The sequence below is a fragment of the Trematomus bernacchii genome, unplaced genomic scaffold (assembly GCF_902827165.1).
Source record: "Trematomus bernacchii unplaced genomic scaffold, fTreBer1.1, whole genome shotgun sequence".
NCBI lineage: Eukaryota > Metazoa > Chordata > Actinopteri > Perciformes > Nototheniidae > Trematomus > Trematomus bernacchii.
This window is the reverse complement of record NW_022987689.1, coordinates 4028405-4046525: the sequence shown is the minus strand read 5'-3', so window position 1 is coordinate 4046525 and position 18121 is coordinate 4028405. Positions and strand designations below refer to the sequence as shown.

Sequence of the window (18121 nt, the reverse complement as noted above, 5' to 3'; positions counted from 1 at the left end):
AAGTGACGACAAGATGTAATCATTATTCAATCTTCTGACAAAGAAATGGGAAAACAAACATAACTCTCAGGCGGCGTGAACAAATGATCCAGTTTCAGATGAAATTCAGAATGAATGGTGTATTATAGAGACAATGAGTGGAGTGGACAGGGAGATGTAATCTGTTTATACAGCGCGGGTGAGCCGTGGAAGAATAATAATAACAAACCAAAAACGCTATTATGTATTGAATTGTCATCCACCTCAAATATAAAGAATAAGGAGACAAAACACGACTGTGTTACGGATATAAATCTACCACTACATTTTAATCTATAACTCTGAGCTAGGTCGGCTAAAAGAAGCATCAGTGGACTAATTTCCTCTTTTTTGTCTGCGGACACCGCCAAAGCCTGGAATTCCCTTCAACACTCAGAGTATTTATAGATGTGCTCGTCCCAAGAGACGCTTTAAATGTGCCACTAACACAGTTATCAGATCCATTTCATCAAAACAAGTTGAAAAAGTCCAGATACTTTAAGTTCGTTTTTTTTCATATAGCATCATGACAAAACTTTTGCAATAGAGAAGAATCCGAAAAAGCTACATATTTGATGGTGACCAAAAAAAACAAAGGGTGAAGGGAAAAAGAAAATACACAAAAAGCATGGGACAAGAATATTGGTTGGCAATATTATAGAATATTTTTCTTGAAAAAGACCAAAACCATCAATGAGTTGAATCTTATTTTTACTGTTAGTATTTTCTGTGAAGCCAAACCAATGTTCTTCAATCATTCAAGTCGAATTTGTGACTATACTGCTCGTACAATTTCTTTCTCATTATTGAAATAAAAGTAGTCCTACCACTTCATGTCTCACAAATATTTATTTGATGTTTGATTGGCATTGCTCCTGTATGATAATATATGAAAAAATACATTGCAGCAGTTTTTTCCGGTACAGGATTCAGGTCACGGGGGATACTGAGTCTCCTGAGGACAGGAGGTGAGGCACAACTGTGTGCATAACAAGCCAGCTGCCCGCCAGCAAGCCCACCTGCTGGAGGTAAAGTTTCTCACAGAGAACCAACGCATACAAACGCACTCATGTGCAGAAAAACCCATCACACAGTTGACACACTCATCTAGTATGTCAGAGAGAAACAAAAAATAAATATCTATCTGTGCAGATTCCACTGCCATGTTCTTCACTGGATCTATAATTTGTATTTCACAGTTCATTGGACATTCCCATGTGCACAAAACTGGGGAAATTCACAACTCATCTGCACAAACTTCTGTGTGCATCTTGGCTGGCACTCACATTTGCAAGCTCATTGGCGATCACAGATGTCTTCTCCTGATCCCGTTATTAAAAAAAATCACCCAACGGCAGATATTTTCTCCACCTCAAGGTTCAAGGTTCAAGGTTCTTTATTGTCAAACTGACATAGCTACAGAGTAATTATGTTGTTGAAAATCTTATGTCACAGGCTTCTCCAACAATGCAACATAATAATAATACAGATAGCAAGAGCAATACAAAAAGAAAAATAGTCACCTCTGCTAGTGAATCACATCGCCTCATGGAAAATAGCTGTAATCATAAAACATACTAAAAATACAGGAGACTTTTCACCTATAAAACAGCATATTCAAAAGGTGCAAAGTCGCTGAGTGACATAATACATAATGGTGCTTGGAGTAGATCTGAGTAAAGCCAGCTATAAACTCCCAGAAGACGCACTCTATGAGTCAAAATAAGCACAGTACATGTTTTTAGCTCTCAGAGCCCTTGGCTGCATGTGTAGGCCGGAGTTACTGATCTGCACAGAGGCACACACTCGTAGTACATCACCCACAGAGATGATGATCCCACACAGATACATGAGGAAAACACTAAAAACTCCCACATCCACCAAAATCTGAAGGGTTTTGTTACTTAACAAGTAAACAGCAGTACCTGTCCAGCCTGAGCGTCTAAAGTCAGGTCTAAAAATAACCACCACAGCTTGATCTACGAGCACACAGCACACAGACAGCGAGAACACACAAATCACTCTGGCTGGCTCCTGATCTGAGAGTGATTGTTTTAAATGGCTCCCATTACAGCCAGCGAGCGAGGCTAGGCTGATATAGTGAAGCTCTCACCTATGGTGCAATGTATCGAGCTTTAATCAGATCACTAGTCACGAGGGCAGAGAGGAAGAAACAGATCCTGGATAACAGCCACACTGCTCACTTGTGCGAAGACGTAAAACAACAACAACAACACTGCCTTTCTCTTATGTTCCTTTTCTCACTTGTACTGAGATTATGCTGTTTTTAGACGATGTGTTGATTTTTTTGTTAAAAAAAACCCGGCGGTAGAACAAAGAATTTACGTTTTATTTATTGGTCTATAAAACATTTGTTAAAGTCCTACACTAAAGCCAACTACAACTATATTTCCCATCATTTAGTGGATGTAAACATGGCGTGTAATGTCCATACCATTCACTGTGCTACACTGTGGGCTGAAACTTGTGTTATAGATTATTTTAGTTTACAGTTTGGCAATTTTGACATCATGAAGAGTATGCTGAATTAGCCATTAGGAGGTACTGCTTGCAATAAATCCACAGATATATATAATAACATTAGTAAATCCAGGTTTTTTTCAGTTTTTAATTAAATACAAATATGAAATAAGTCTAGTTTCAATAATAATTTATTGTAATGTAATTTTGGATAATTCTGTTTGTATTTCATTAGGTCCACATTAATTCAGGTAGAGTAATTCACATGGAGCTCACAGCATAATATTTCTTTTTAAACAGCTTCCTTGTTTCTAGCCAGCAGCGTCAGAGTGAATAGTTTATTATGGGGATTAATCTACCGCAGAGCGTACTCATAACGTTTCAATTTATGTGAACTGACCCTTTAAGAAATACATTGCTGTTCTATTGACGTGCAAATAAACACACACACACACACACACACGTCTTTGTCTGACATTGAGACCGCCTTGTTGGCTGGAGGTCATTGCTCACATCAGTCCCATTTAATCTTGTTCACATCCTCTCCTGCTTTCCTGTGTCAGATAGCCCTTCTGCTGTACTGCTGTAAGAAATCAATGTTTTCACACAGCTTTCAAACATGCTGGAGTACCACAATCTCTCACACACAATCACACCTGCTTTAATTTTTATATAAGCATTAAACACTTGCATTGGTCTGACCTTCACAACATGAACACTTCCTGTACACGTTGTCCCTGCACTCTCACTCTGAAGAAGAGATGTGGGGCTTGATGCACGATCACTTACTATGGCACTTTGCACAGGGGTCTTTCTCATACTCCAGCAGATCGGCAGCACGACTGCGAACGCTGGTGTTCCTCCGCAGTCCTCCGCCATCCCGCACACCTCCATCCCGTAGGCGGGCCGCTTCCTCCTTGGCATACACACCCAGCTCCTGGGTGTACCGCCCATACATCTGTGTGCATGAAAGACAGAAAAAGACAGCTTTTATAGCTACATGTGGTGCAAGTGGGAGGCAGTGAAAGAAATGTCATAAAAAAGTGTTAGGGCACAGTACAGAGAGTCAGCTTGTGTAAAAACAGTGACGTTCGAACTCAGAGTAAACAGGTGTCAGATGTTTCACTGCCTGCAGCTTTCCTGCAAAATCCACCCAGCTCTGACTCAACTTCTTCTCAGACAGCTGAGCAGACAATAAGCTCCACCTGTCAGCTCTCAGCTCATTAACTCTGCAGGGCTGCCACACAATTGACTCCTAACGATGAAAGGCGGAGTCCTCAGCAAAGGACACCTAATCGATCATGTATAAAGCCTGCGTCTGAGCCATGGGTGACATTGTTGCAGCTTTGGTGCATTGACTTATACCATAATGGAGCTTTTCAAGTGTCTGTTTGGTTTGGTGGTTGTTTTTGCCTGTGATGCGTTTGCCCAGGATCCCTGGATGCAACCCCTGCAGAAAAACCAACCTGCTCTTCCTCCTCAGTGGCCGCAGCAACAGCAGAAGGTCCCTCCACCTGAAGCTCCCTTTGATAAATGCCAGGTGGAGCATGCTAACAAAATCCAGTGTGGAACTGCCGATATCACTGCTGAGCAATGTGAAAACATAAACTGCTGCTTTGAAGGCAGGCAATGCTACTACGGGAAAGCAGGTATGTGCTCTAAATGTATAGTGCCTCTCAAATGAATGCTTCATTTCAGTGTAAAATGTCTGCTGCTGAGAAATTCATCAATTTTTCTTTTTCTTCTCACCCAGTGACTGTGCAGTGTACCAGGGATGGCCAGTTTGTGGTGGTGGTGGCTCAAGATGCCACTGTGCCCAACATAGATGTGGATTCAGTCAGCCTGCTGGAAACAAATGACCCCTCCTGTAATCCTGTCGACGTCACCTCTGCTTTTGCCATCTTTCAGTTTCCTGTGACTGCATGTGGCACTATACTCAAGGTGGGTGTCCTCTTTGCTTTAGTTTAACACAGGTTAAAGCCTGTAATTGAGAAATCTTTAAGCTATACACTTCAAATTGATAAAGCATGACTTTCCCTGGTAGAACTTGAAGTCAGCCATTTCACATTGTGAAGCCTGAAACAGAAGGCTTGCTTTTTTTTTCCTTCATAAATGACAAATTCACTTTTTTTTTTTTTCAATTACTTTTGTCGATCGATTAACCCATTTGAACACAAATGTTTTTTTCCTCCCGCAGGCGGAAGAGGGTTTCGTGGTGTACGAGAATCACATGTCTTCCTCATACGAGGTGGGAATTGGACCCAGAGGATCGATCACCAGAGACAGCCATTTTGAGTGAGTTTGTGTAAAATCAATCTCCCTTATTGGCTTATGTGGCCCATTGAGGTTTCCTGAGATGTAAAATCCTCTCCTCGCTCCGCACAGGTTATTGTTTCAGTGCAAGTATTCTGGCACATCGGGGGAAGCTATCGTCATGGAGGTAAATGTTGTTCCTCCACCTGCGCCGGTCGCTGCTGCAGGACCCCTCAGAGTGGTGCTACAACTGGGCAATGGCCAGTGTTACTCAAAGGGATGTGTTGAAGGTGAGCGGCACAAAAGCTTTAAAATGATGCCAGCATGTACACATTTTGTACGTATAGTAACACTGGTATGTTTTGCTTGCAGAGGCCGTAGCATATACCTCCTTCTACGGTCCAGCAGACTACCCACTCACCAAAGTGCTGAGGGAACCTGTCTATGTTGAGGTGAGCATCCTGGAGCGGTCTGACCCAAACATCGTCCTGAACCTGGAGCACTGCTGGGCCACTTCCAACCCCAAGCCCCAAAGCTTTCCACAGTGGGACCTCCTGGTTGATGGGTATGTGGGGAAATCTAAAATGGTGTACATTTCGGCAAATTGACTGTGCATTCCGTTTTAAAAATCACTATTCTCTGCACCAGGTGTCCCTACTATGATGACCGTTACTTGACCACAGTGTTGCCTGTCGATGGCTCCTCTGGGCTGCCTTACCCTACGCACCACAAACGTTTCATTGTTCAAATGTTCACGTTTGTGGATCAAAACAACTATTCTACTCACAAAGAAATGGTACAGTTTTTAATGGCATAATAACGGTCTCTTGAGTCGTACTCAATTTGTAGTTTCCGTCACTAAATGTGCAACTTAAATGTTTCCAGGTGTTCCTCCATTGTACAACGGCTGTGTGTTATCCCAGCAGCACTAACTCCTGTCAACAGCCATGCCATCGGCAACGTAAGTATCAACTGCAATATGTCTGCAACTATCAGTTTTTTAATGGTCATTTAAATTTGACAATGTAGTGTAACTTCAATTTCATTTAATTCTGTATTTACTTCACGCTGCAGCAAATTGCCAAACTACTGGCCTTTTTTTTAACATTTAAAAATAATGTTATTGGGTACTTGTATAAAGACGATAAGTTGAAAATGAAGGCAAATCCCCTCACTAGTCAAATCTAAAGTTACTGATTCACGTTCCATCTCTTGCAGGAAGAGCTGTATCTGCGGTGAAGAAAGTTCCTTCAAGTCGGACAACTCTGGTCTCAAGTGGAGAGGTGATCCTGACTGAGCAGAGGCCATCTGCTCCCAACACCAAGAGATGAAAAGCCACCGGAAGCAAAGTGTGAATTCCTCTTTTAATAAAGCTTGTCAAAAGCTCATAATTGCAACAGTTTTTTGTCTGAAGTCTTTTTTTGAAGGTCACTCGCTATACATTTTCTGCTGAGGTGGATTTGTGCAGAGGCAGTGTAGTCGAGCACGTAATCCAATCTCTCGCTTTGTGCTGAGAAATCACAAGCTACTATTACAACTTGATACTTAGCAAGTCTAAAATTAACTGAAATGTGAATATAATGTAAGACATGGAAAATTATTCTTGAAGTGATGCTAGAGAATTTTGCAATAACTAGAAATGCCAGCTGTGCAGCACTGGTGGTATGAACAGGCCTCAAATCTGTATTTTCCTACTGAAACATTGATATTTCAAGCCGGCAACATTAGTATGAGCATCACGACTCCTGCAGGCTCACTGCTCCTTCCTGTTCTCCCCTTCTATTCTTTATTTTTTGATAACAGTCCCTCTAGGTTTCTCTTTATGCTACAACTTGCAACATCTCTCCTCCACTGCTCTACGCACCACCTCCCTTTGTCCCACTCAAACCCGTCCACCCCCTCCTCTCATTGAGATGGGCATCACGACTCCTCCAGACTTTCTGCTTGCATGCACAGGAGGTGCAGAGGGAAAGCAGCGCAGCCGTATAGGTTCACTCTGACTAGCAGAGAGAAGACCACGCTGTCAGGATCTACTTTAACCTCCAACCTGCTGGGAAGCATTTAGGCAAAACACTGCTATACATCATCAGAGAGCAGCACGTCATCGTAAAATGTAACATCCCAAAGGACTCGGCCAAGGTTCCAGCTGACAAACTAACTACTGCTCTGTGGAAAATGCATAAACCTACGTTGAGTGAAATGTAAACATGTTTTGCCACTGGTTTAAAAAGGCTGTCAATTAAAACCAACGTGTTGCTGTAGAGCAGTTTGCATGTTGGGCCAAACGAGTCATGAAAGGGGTATAAAATCATTTGCAGATTCCAATGACAATTTTTTTTTTTAAACTTTTGTCTGCATAGGGGTCAGACACAGGTCTTAAAGCCGCACTGAAAACTGCCTTCAATTTGATCTCAACTACACACGTTTAAGATTCATTACAGCCTCTTGCACAGTTGTGATCCGTGGTGACAACAAGGTTTCTGTGGTAGTTTCTGCTACCATGGGTCTCCAAGAGCACTGTTTGCATCACAAGGTACCCTTGTTACAGCTGGTTTTTATGTAATGAAACTTAGTAATTCAGTTTTTAAGGCTTAAAAGTCAACAACCTTCACAGCATAGCGGTCAGGATAATTTATAAGACTCAGAAGGGCATTCAAATGTGCAATGTCATTTTATAATTCATATTCTTATTTTTGGCGTCTTGCCTTTACTGGAAAACAGTTGAGATGCAGACTGAAAACATGGGGAACATGTCCTGCAGCCAGATGCAAACCAGTGATGCTGTCAATGGATTTACAAAAACAAATGTTGCACATAGTAAGAAAAAAGGACTAAAAGCTAAATCTGAAAACCCAAAAATTATGATTGCTTTCAGGGCACTTTCTCCATCCAAAATTAATTATGTCCCACATCTGTCAATTTCTAAAGATCTTGTCAATTCACTACATTTGTTAAATTAAAATCTATTCACAGCTACAATGACTTTCAACTTTCTTATTGAATCTTGTGTGTTGGCAAGCACATTTTTCCTTTGCCCACACGTACAGTATAGACACACAAAAAACCACCACCAGCACCAGACAAACACCCACACAAACCAGGCCTGTGATTCTTTCTTTGGCCTGCGTGAAAGCAATCACTGGCCATCTGGAGCACGGCCCCCTGGGAGAGCAGCAGGTGGGACCCTGTGGGTTAAATGAGCTGTTATCTGTAACCAGTTCACCTCCCACGTGACCAACTTCTGTATCTACATTAGTCAGTTTACCTCCCACATCACAACCCTCTCCACCCGTTCAGCTCCTACTGCCTCCCACAGGTTGCTATTGACTGGTTTGTCATAGACTATGATGCCCACAGAGAGGACTGTTCCAGTGTGAAATAGTTTCACATGGGAAGACATTTCACACCACAAATGAATTTGAGTAAAACGGTGGAAGACAAATCCAACACGCAATAATCTAACAAATTAAACTGGACACTCATAGACAGAAGATCTAGAAATGTCAAACTTAGACAAAAAAAGAAGCTTGAGTTGAGAAGCAGGAGCTATTATGAGTCACCTGTCAATCAATCAAACATTGCTCATGCCATAATTCTAATTTAAACAATAATTCTCATAGTTGCCACCTAGTAACAAATCAGAAAAAAACTGTAAAAACTTTTTTACCAACAAAATGTACTTTTGTGCCACTAGGCAAAAGACTGCAAAGCGGATCATGGGAATTTGTCATTGCAGTCAGATTATTTGATTAGGATTATATTATTTTTAATTGTTCAGGGTTTTGTTTTTAAACTAGAACCAAATTATTCAAAGAGTTTTCCTTCTCTCCAAAACAAACCCTGGCAAGAAAAAAAAACTAAAATACTGCACAAGCAGTTTCACATTAAATATCAGAAGGGCTTCAAGCTTAAGGCTAACTTTGAATCAGCTAGTTTCTCTTTTATCTAAAAGAGTCACGGATCCAAAGTTCATCTGCCAGATGAAAACTGTACAGTTGAACAGAGAGCGCACCACATGTCCACCAAATGTCTTCTGCGTCAGACCCCCCACTTTACTGCTACATCTACCATTTTGCCACTTTTCTCAGTCAGATCATGTGACAGCCTTGCACAAGATGAGGTAAAACAAAGTTCTTTATCATGCAGCCATTTCCAAGGCGCTGCAGAATAATGTATTCATTGATAGGAGACGGCAAGGACAAATATTTGACAGTCTAATGATTAGGGTTTGAGCATCAAATCTCTCCTCCTTTCTGCTTTTCCTTCCTTTTTTGTAGTGTGTGTGAGAGTAAAGGGAGCTATCACAGCGGAGGGAAAAATGGATGTTTCAGACTCTTAAACTCCTACATACTCTTGTGGTGGTGTGATTACTTAAACGTGTGCTGAGTGTGTGTATTAATGAGACCAGGGGAATACCAGGAGCACTAAAGCACTCGGGCTAATCTGAGCCATGCAGCCTCCAGAGAAAATATTGGAAATTGAATTAGAGGAGGAAGTGACAAGTTTGACTCATCCCGCAGTGTAGATTTGCATTAATATAGGTACAGGCGTCTGCTTTTAGAGTAGTTAGCCATGAGTCAGAGCTCATACACACACACACACACACACACACACACACACACACACACACACACACACACACACACACACACACACACACACACACACACACACACACACACACACACACACACACACACACACACACACACACACACACACACACACAAAAATAGACAGTGAAATGAACAAGAAAAACCTCGATGCTGTCGAGCAAACCCTGTGCACCGAGACAAGTGAAAATACACCAAAACACACTGATTATATCAGTAGAAAGCAGCACAAAGATGGGGGAGGGTTTGGAGGGATGGGGGTGATGTCAGAGAGACTGAAGGATCAAGCCGAGAGAGTGACATCTTGTCAGAACACGACTTGAAGGGGGGTACGGGCTGTTTTGTGTAAATCATGACACTCATCTACAGAGATTACATCTGCAACAGGTTTGAAAAGAGCGTTACCGGGAGTCAGAACAGGGAAGATACACTGAAAGTCTCCCCGTGGTGGTATCTACATTTTAACAATGTACGTTTCTAACGCGGTAACATTTGGAGGTAGTACAGTATATCTATTGTATGCTACTTTTTATTCGCATACTTCAATACATTTGAATATACGGTACATTGCTTTTACTCACAAAACCCCTCAAACAGCGATGGCAGCACCTTCCATCAGGAGAAATCATCAAGACCTTGATCATGCAAGACTCAAGGTCACCTCGACATCAAACCACCAACGCTGCGGTTATTTTGTCCTGATCTACCTGCTGCGTCACCTATATTATGTTCCTCAGAAAGAAATCATTTTTTACTTCATTATATTTACCTAACAAGAGCATAATAGGGCTATTCTGCATAAGTAATATTTTTAAATAATACGTCAATAGTTTTTTCTCAAGATCTCAATATTTCTTCAAGCGCAGTTTATTTCAAAAAGCTATTCAATGTGGGTTATTAACGAATGTTTATTATACAATTGATTAGGCCCTACATCCTCTGAGGGGTTTCATAACAGAGGGCACAGGTATATTGTATCTTGGCAGTTAGTTATTTGATACGCGAGTACCCTCAACAGTACAATGAGCAGGGTCTATTTTAACAGTGAAATAAATTAAGATGGATTTTGTCTGTCTGCAGTCTCTGCAGTTGGCCATTCAGTGACGCGCAGGTAACGGCACTACTCGGAAGTGACAGGAACTGAAATGGACTCAAGCCAGCCTCGGTGTGGGAGAAACCGACAGAGTGCTGACTCTGAAGAACTAGACCCCCCTTTAGAGACAGCGCTATTATGTGAGTGTGAGTATGAGAGTGAGAGAGGAAAAGAAAGATGCTGAGATACAACAGGATGTGTGTGACAGTCAAATCCTTTTCACAATGTCAGAGTTTTCTTTATAAAGCTTCACATTGTAACTGCACTAAATGCTGATGAGATTTATGTTAACAACATTTAATTACAAGAAACAGAAATCCTCCAAAGTGATGGAAGTGAACTTCAAACAGCATGCTTATTTATACCAACCCAACTGGTCTGTGACACTTTCCACCAAACAATGCAAAAGAGAAGAGCGAGGCAACAGATCTCACAGTCCAGTTTTTTTGGACAAAGTGCTTTCTCACTGCTCTTCAGGAGACAATCTGTGTCTGTGATGCACAGTGCAAAGTAGCAATAATGTAGACATGTACATGTCTTAATACTGTGTATGGAATTGCATCCATATTAAATAAAATGTGTAGCAGGAGAATACAAATGATACTTTGCCCAGTGAGACTGCTATGTTCACACAAATCTTACAAGTATTGTGACTTTAAATATTTATGAACATATGGAATGAGATACAAAGGCGGTGAGTCTTGAAAGTCAGTGCAGCAGGTTGCTCAAAAAACATACATTCAGAAAGGCCGGCAGCTTGTGTGCTGTGTATGTTTTCCCCGGTGCTGCAGTGCCCTGTGGCGAGGAGTGGGGGGATGGGGGGACGCGAGGTGTGGGTTGGAGGCTTTCCTCTTCAGGTATATCATGACTTTGATTCCTGCAGTAGTCGTATCCTCAAGCCTCCCGCTGCTAGGACATGAACATGGCGTCCCTAACATCTGCTCCAACAGAGACTCACCATAACCACTTATTTACACGTACGTGTAGGCAGGTATACACCTACACAAACCCACATGCAAGACCTATGAAGCAAACAAGCCCACGCTTCTGAATGACACATGGAGACCTCCCACACCTCTGAAAAAAGCTTTTGAAAATATTTCAGTTGGAAGGCTACAGCACTTCAACATCGTCTGTCTCTTTTTAATTCAATCTCTGGTCTGTGTCTTCTTCACTGCTCTATCCCTCCATCCCACGACATGCCCGGCGATGAAACCACAGCCTTCTGTCCCAGCAGACACTGCACCTGACAGCAGTTGTAGAAGTCAGTGACCCATGCACCAAACCCTGGCTGCTTTCCAACTGTCAGTCTCTGCATCTCCACACAGGAATGAGAAAAACAGCTAGCTGCCTAAAAAGGCTTCCTACACACTGATTAAATCATGACTATCTGAATGGTTATAAATAGCCAGTTTATTCTCCGTTTTACTATTGCCTTTGGATAATGAGTTCAGAGAGGCTTGTGGGGATGCTTTTTAAAAAATGTGTTTGGTGCAGAGGCAGAAAATACTGAACAGCATGAGTGCTGCTTTGCACGATTTATGAATGGATATCATTTACATATGAAATAATTGATTTCTTTGTGGTTGATGTTGCACAAAGGGAAATGTAATCACGGTCATTTGCAATGTAATTAAATCAATTATTCAGCCGTTCATCTCATTTATTTGATACGTTTATAATTTCCCACCATATTTTATCTTAATGGATTTTCACAGCAATGCTCACTGACTGTAAAACTCCAGAACCAACTCCAGCCATAAAACAAATAGATATTTTTGTTTCTTGTTTTGGTAAACATGACAGGCAATTAGCAGCAAATCCAATAAAATGTGAAAGCCAGAAAAGTTTCAATACTGGAGGGAAATGGCAATTTTTAGTACAGCAGCTGTGAATGATATGACATTTCTGTGCCGCTTCCTGGTGGAGAAATTATCAGATGCATCTCATTTTTTCTCTATCTGCATCATGTCATCTGCTCAGTCCTGCCACACAGTTGTTCTGTTCAGCAAGAAATTCAAACCACCACATGACTAAAGATCCTCTAAATCTTGCTGATGGCAAACAATAGAAGACAGAGGATCCTTTTGTCAACATCAAAATCCAATTTGAGACTGCAGCTACAGGCATAAACTCTGTGAGCCTTCCCTATTTAAATGTGGTTAATATTTATCTGAAAACCCAGATGCTTTGTTTTACCAGAGGGAAGGTATGTGATGAATATTGCTGCAGCTTTACACTTAGAAAGTATTGAAGCACAAGCAGCAAAATTGCTTGCATGTGCAGATACACACATTTATTTTAGGGGGGAATGGACTGGTATGCAGGGAGTGAATGATAAAGCCATTGATCTGAGTGCTGGTCAAAGGAAAGGGGCAGACGACATGTTCCACTTCCAATCTTCAGAGACGACTGCCATTTTACATTAACTATTGATTTTACAGCACAGCATTGATCTTCACACTAACAGAAAGCCGAAAAAATACCTCTGTACCACAAAAACATACTAACAGATTTTGCTACATGTGAAAATATATACACAAACTAAGAAAGGAAGATGAGAGATAACTGTCAGACTCACAAATCAGGGTGGAAGGACACTTTAATCTCCACTGATTTGCCTCACTGCCATCCTGTCTGTCTGTCCCTTCATCTGAATATACATATCCCTGCGTGGAGTGCTCCAGGGTATCATTGTCAGCCAGGACATAAGTGGGGAAAACTGGTGCATGAAGCAATTAATATTCAGAAACACTCCACTTTTAGTTCATAAGTAGAAAGGGTCGATTTTAAAAAGCAGGAAGGGCTGAGGGGAAGATGATAGAAGAATACATGAGGGGGCATGAGAAGGGACAAGATCTGCAGGATAAATGTAGGAGATAAGGACGACACAGGACGTGAGCAAAATACATTAGAGTTTAGTAAGCAGAGTAAAGCTCTAATCTCATATTTCAGTGACTTTCACATCTTAATAATGATGACCCGTTAGGCCTGACATAAGATAGCCATACTGTACATGCTTTTTTTTTTTTGAGGATAGCAAATGGTTCTGACTTGGTTAAGTCTAAATTGAATTATAAAGGGGGGGCATGCAGTGGCAAAGATTGATGCAACACCTGTGGATCAAGGTAAATTAATGAAAAGCAGTATAGCAGCTGCAGTGAAACATACACAAAGGGATCCAAATCTGCCAACAAAGACAAAGCTATTCTGATATATCTTATTGGAATATTCCATAAAAAGCTATCCTTTCCCTCGAACAGGACACAGTTGAGCAAGCAGCAGCTGAGCCTCCATCCTGCGGCCAAACCAGCCTCCATGACAGCGATACATGACTGACAGATGACTGAAAGCATCATCTATGACCTCATCCGAAACTCACCAAAGTTTGCTGATACTGAAGCGTCCGGTTTTCGGCCTTGTCCTTCACCATTGCCGCAATATCCTCATTAAAGTCACCCAATCCGAAACTCCCGGGAGCCACGAGAGCGCGCGCTAATTAGTGTGCGACCCGGCGCGACTGCCTGCCATCACACGAGCGGCGTGTAACAGGTTTCTTATTATCAGCCCTCCTGCATGATGAAAAGCGCCGCCGCTACCGAGATGTGTGTGTGTGTGTGTTTATTTGTGTGTGTGTGTGCCAGATGAGAGCAGGCTGTATCTCAGTAGCTGGCGCCTCGCAGCAGCGCTGGTGCGGTTTGACTGCTAAACACCGCCTCCTCCTTCACTATCTGTGCTGCTGTCTCTCTCTCAGTAACTGGAGTTTAGTAGTTGTGTGTTTGTGCAGATGTGTTTAATTATGATGTGAAGGTTATGATGTTTTTTGCGTGGTATTTTCAACTGTCTTTTTGAGTCATCACTGGATTGATTGTGATTGAGTGTGATGAGTAATTTTTTTTTTTTAGTCAATTTATTGAACATGTCAGAAACAAAACATACAACAATAATAATAATATATATATATATACTCTTTTTTTTTTTTCTTTCTCACTCATAATAATAATAATTATAACAAAGTACAAAAAGCAAAGAATAAAAAAAAAAAAAAAAAAAATTAATAATAATTCTCAAATAGTCTCTGTCATGTTCAACAGGGTCAAGAAGCTTAAAAAAAACGTTTCTGGTCCTACCCCCTCTAGCATACATTTTCCTTATAAATAAAATATTAGGTCATCGTCATCAGCGACATGTTTGTCTTGTTAATTTGTTTGTTTTTTTACAAAACAATCAGAAAGAAATTACTTTTACAATTACAAGAAATAACAAATGGGATTTTACAGGTCCTGTTCATAACCATTAATGATTTGGCTCCTAAATAATACTTTCAGTTTAGACTTGTACAATATTTCAGTGCATCAGTACAGTTATTCCACAGACTAACACCTTTTGATGAGATGCAATGAAGTTTGGCATTTGTTCGTACGGGTGGTTTTTTGAAAATGCAGTTTCCTCTCAACATGTGCATGCTTTCTCTCCGTGTGAAAGGTCCCTGGATATTATGAGGTAATTGTTGATTTGCGGCTTTGAACATCATTTCAATAGTTTTATAGTCAACCAGGTCTTGTAGTTTTAGTGTTTTTAGTTTGATAAATTATTTATTTGTTGGTTCTCTGTACGTAGTTTTATGTATAACTCGTATGGCTCTTTTTTGCAGGATGAAGATAGGATGTGTATTTGTTTTACTGTATATGTGTTCCCCCAAACTTCCACACAATACATCATGTATGGAAGTATGAAGGAGCAATACAGCATAAACAAGGAAGCTTGATTAATTAGGTATTTGGCTTTATTCAGAATTGCTAGTGATTTGGATATTTTGGCTTTGATATGCTTATATCGGTTTCCAACTTAATTTATTGTCTATGATTACTCCAAGGAATTTTATTTCCGTTACTCTTTCTAATTGGACGCCATTTATAGTGAGTTTCTTCTCTGTATTGGTCGATCGATACCCAAATATTATGAGTTTGGTTTTGCTTGCGTTCAATGTTAATTTATTTTGGTCAAACCAGATCTTCATCCTGCTCAGTTCCTTTGCCATTGTGACCAATAGCTGTTCTAAATTGTCCCCACAGCAGAGTAGACTTGTGTCGTCTGCAAAAAGAATGGTTTTAATAGTTTTTGATACTTCACATATATTGTTAATAAATAGTAATGGCCCCAAGACAGAGTAATTCACAAGGGTGAGGCTTTTACAGGAGGATGCATGGCTTTGTCAATGTCAAGACATCTACAACATCAATAAAATCGCGTTAGTAAGCGAATAAAGAAGTGTTTCTGAGCACCCATTAGTGTCTTTATAAGTAGCCATTACCTCACCTTACTGGCATGCTGCCTAAGTAGTTTCAAGGAGAGTGGTACCATTTTTGTAAATCAGTTTATAATTCTGTATTTCAGATAATCTTTTCGAATCCCAATCCATTAAAATATGTTTTAGTTGTTGGCCTCCCTCTTGCATACAGACATGGAAGACAAAGAAGACAAATAAAGATTGATCTGTGTCAATGCAGAAGACAATAAATACTGACTTTTGGTTCCCATTGGGCCAAGCTCCCTACATTTTATGTGTCTAAGAAATCACATAATGCAACTAAATGTATGAATTTACCTCCTTTTGCAAGCTATATATTAAAAATGTAGAGTCTCAAAACAAAATTGGTGGTGGTCATCCATCGGTAGAGTTCACAAACCTGTAGAATCAACAGAATGAGAATGAGTATTAAAGCTTCATGTCGGAATTTAAAGATTGCCTCATGTTCAAGTGCGGACACTTGGTGGACAAAAGTCTTCTTGGCGACCTAACAGCCCCATAAGAAGTATTTTGCAGTGATGTGTCATGCTCATGGGCACCACAACACTCCCTGTTAATGCTATATGCCATACAACTGTCTGGAGTGTTAAGCCTCTTTCACAACTATCCTCTGTAAATTACAAGGATAACCTTTAAAGGAACCAGTGATTTTTGGTGTTCACAAATGCACTGTATTCAGGAACATCTTTGTGTTGCACCTTTCACACAGGACATGGCAATGCCGGAATAGATGGGACCAGGGACAGTCCAGTAGATGGCGGTAATGCAACACTTGTGCCAATAGCCATAAAGCTCAACAGAGACATAGTTCATAATATTAATATTATTATTAATTATAAATATAATATAAAAATACAACATATTGTACATCAAATAACAACATGTAGGGCTAAGAAATTGGAGTTATATTATAAATGTCCAAATAATCGAATCGGTTTTGCATTTATATTATTTGAGTTTAAAATGTTCAGTAGTATTCAAGTAGATTTTCAAATTGGTATATTATAAAATAAAGAATGAGGTATAGTCTTCTAAGCGATTCCATTTTATGGATATAATAAAACGTAATATATTACCCCATTCAGGACATTTCCATAAACATTTCAGGGATAGACTGCATGTGTGAAAAGGGACTTCAGTGTCTGTGTGTCAGCTTGCAGAATCACCTCACAGGAGAACATGTATTCAACACTGAAAGCTCCCACATGAAGGTTTGCTATATTCTCAGATCACTTCCTTTTCATAGATGCCACATGTATTTCAATACTTTGAGCTAATCTCTCTGGGCTTTCATAAAAAAAAAGCTTTTCGGAGGTGCTACTCATTGGCTGCGAAATCTATTACTGAAGATGTGCCAAGAGAGACTCACACCTGAAAGATAGCGCTCCAAGGATTCACTGCTGCTGCTTTTCCAAGAGCCAAACATCCCTCATGTTTGCCAATATGCCCTCAGCTGGATGAGAAATACAGGATACTAAACATTTCAGGAGTTCAGAACTTTCTCAGACTCCAACAAATATACTTTGTTACCAATACTTACTCCGGACATTGTTTTTAAATTGTACAACCAAAGCAGCAGGTCACTAATGCATTCAAGTTTTAAATGGATGGCATAACATGAAACAATTCAACTGGTCTCAGGCCGGCTTTCATTTGAATATCAAACTCTCTGATCCTGTACAGGTTAAAATACTTAACTCTTCTGGGAGTCATTGCTTGTGACTGGCTGACAGATAAAACGGTCCCGCACAACCCTGCGAATGATTGGCTGTTGGCAAGGCAACTAGTTCAAAGCCCTGGTCGGCATGCACCTGAATGAACGAAGGCCTCTGAGACCGCTGAGTGATGGGAGGGATTTCACCCAAAAGCCAACACTGACAAATACATCATTCAAACATTTCATTATTCATGCACTTCAGGTTCGTATGCACCTTGTCCTGATATTATCTCCCTCTCCAACACACTCATAACTGGGGGTAAAGAGTGTCACTGACTTCATTTTATCAGGGAGCTGGCAGGCACAGACAGACAGGAAGGGGTACAGTGGCCCCGGCAGCGAATAACTAGGTGCTCTGCTGCCCCGAGCAGCAGCACACTGACCCACATCTCTACAGGACTCTTTAGAAATATAAACCCACCTTTGCATGGAGGTTTGGTAAAAAAATACAAAAGCAAGAAACACATAACCCCAGGCCTATATCATAGTGAACACAAAGATCAATGGTCCTTCTGTAAATAAATAAACATCCATGTGACGATGACAGTGCATGAGAAAATAGTCACTTCCATTTACCAGGCCTTATTAAAAATGGTTTGAATAATTAATAGTTGTGATTAAAATAGGTGATGGAT

The 18121-nt window shown here is 40.6% G+C and overlaps 2 protein-coding genes across 2 annotated transcripts in view; one reads left to right on the top strand and one right to left on the bottom strand.

The window, feature by feature from the left end:
* clcn2a (chloride channel, voltage-sensitive 2a) overlaps positions 1–13918 on the bottom strand; it is a 35949-nt gene extending 22031 nt beyond the window's left edge. Inside the window, exons 1-2 of the mRNA XM_034138061.1 lie at positions 13841–13918; positions 3289–3457 (exon numbers count right to left, since the gene is read on the bottom strand). Coding sequence (XP_033993952.1) covers positions 3289–3457; positions 13841–13891 — 220 coding nt within the window. The 5' untranslated portion in view covers positions 13892–13918. The remainder of the gene's footprint in view (positions 1–3288; positions 3458–13840) is intronic.
* Positions 3840–6151, top strand: LOC117488904 (zona pellucida sperm-binding protein 4-like). The gene is made up of 8 exons (XM_034138060.1): positions 3840–4148; positions 4253–4440; positions 4697–4794; positions 4885–5042; positions 5125–5317; positions 5401–5548; positions 5638–5713; positions 5971–6151. Exons 1-8 carry the CDS (start codon positions 3869–3871, stop codon positions 6081–6083), a joined length of 1254 nt encoding a protein of 417 aa, XP_033993951.1. The 5' UTR covers positions 3840–3868; the 3' UTR covers positions 6084–6151.
* Positions 13919–18121: the final 4203 nt, after the last annotated feature.

Bases quoted from the DNA above. Each gene is read 5' to 3' on its own strand.
- LOC117488904 (XM_034138060.1), top strand. From the start codon at position 3,869: ATGGAGCTTTTCAAGTGTCTGTTTGGTTTGGTGGTTGTTTTTGCCTGT. The intron at 4,441-4,696 runs GTGGGTGTCCTC...TTCCTCCCGCAG, and splicing joins CATGTGGCACTATACTCAAG to GCGGAAGAGGGTTTCGTGGT. The intron at 5,318-5,400 runs GTATGTGGGGAA...TCTCTGCACCAG, and splicing joins TGGGACCTCCTGGTTGATGG to GTGTCCCTACTATGATGACC.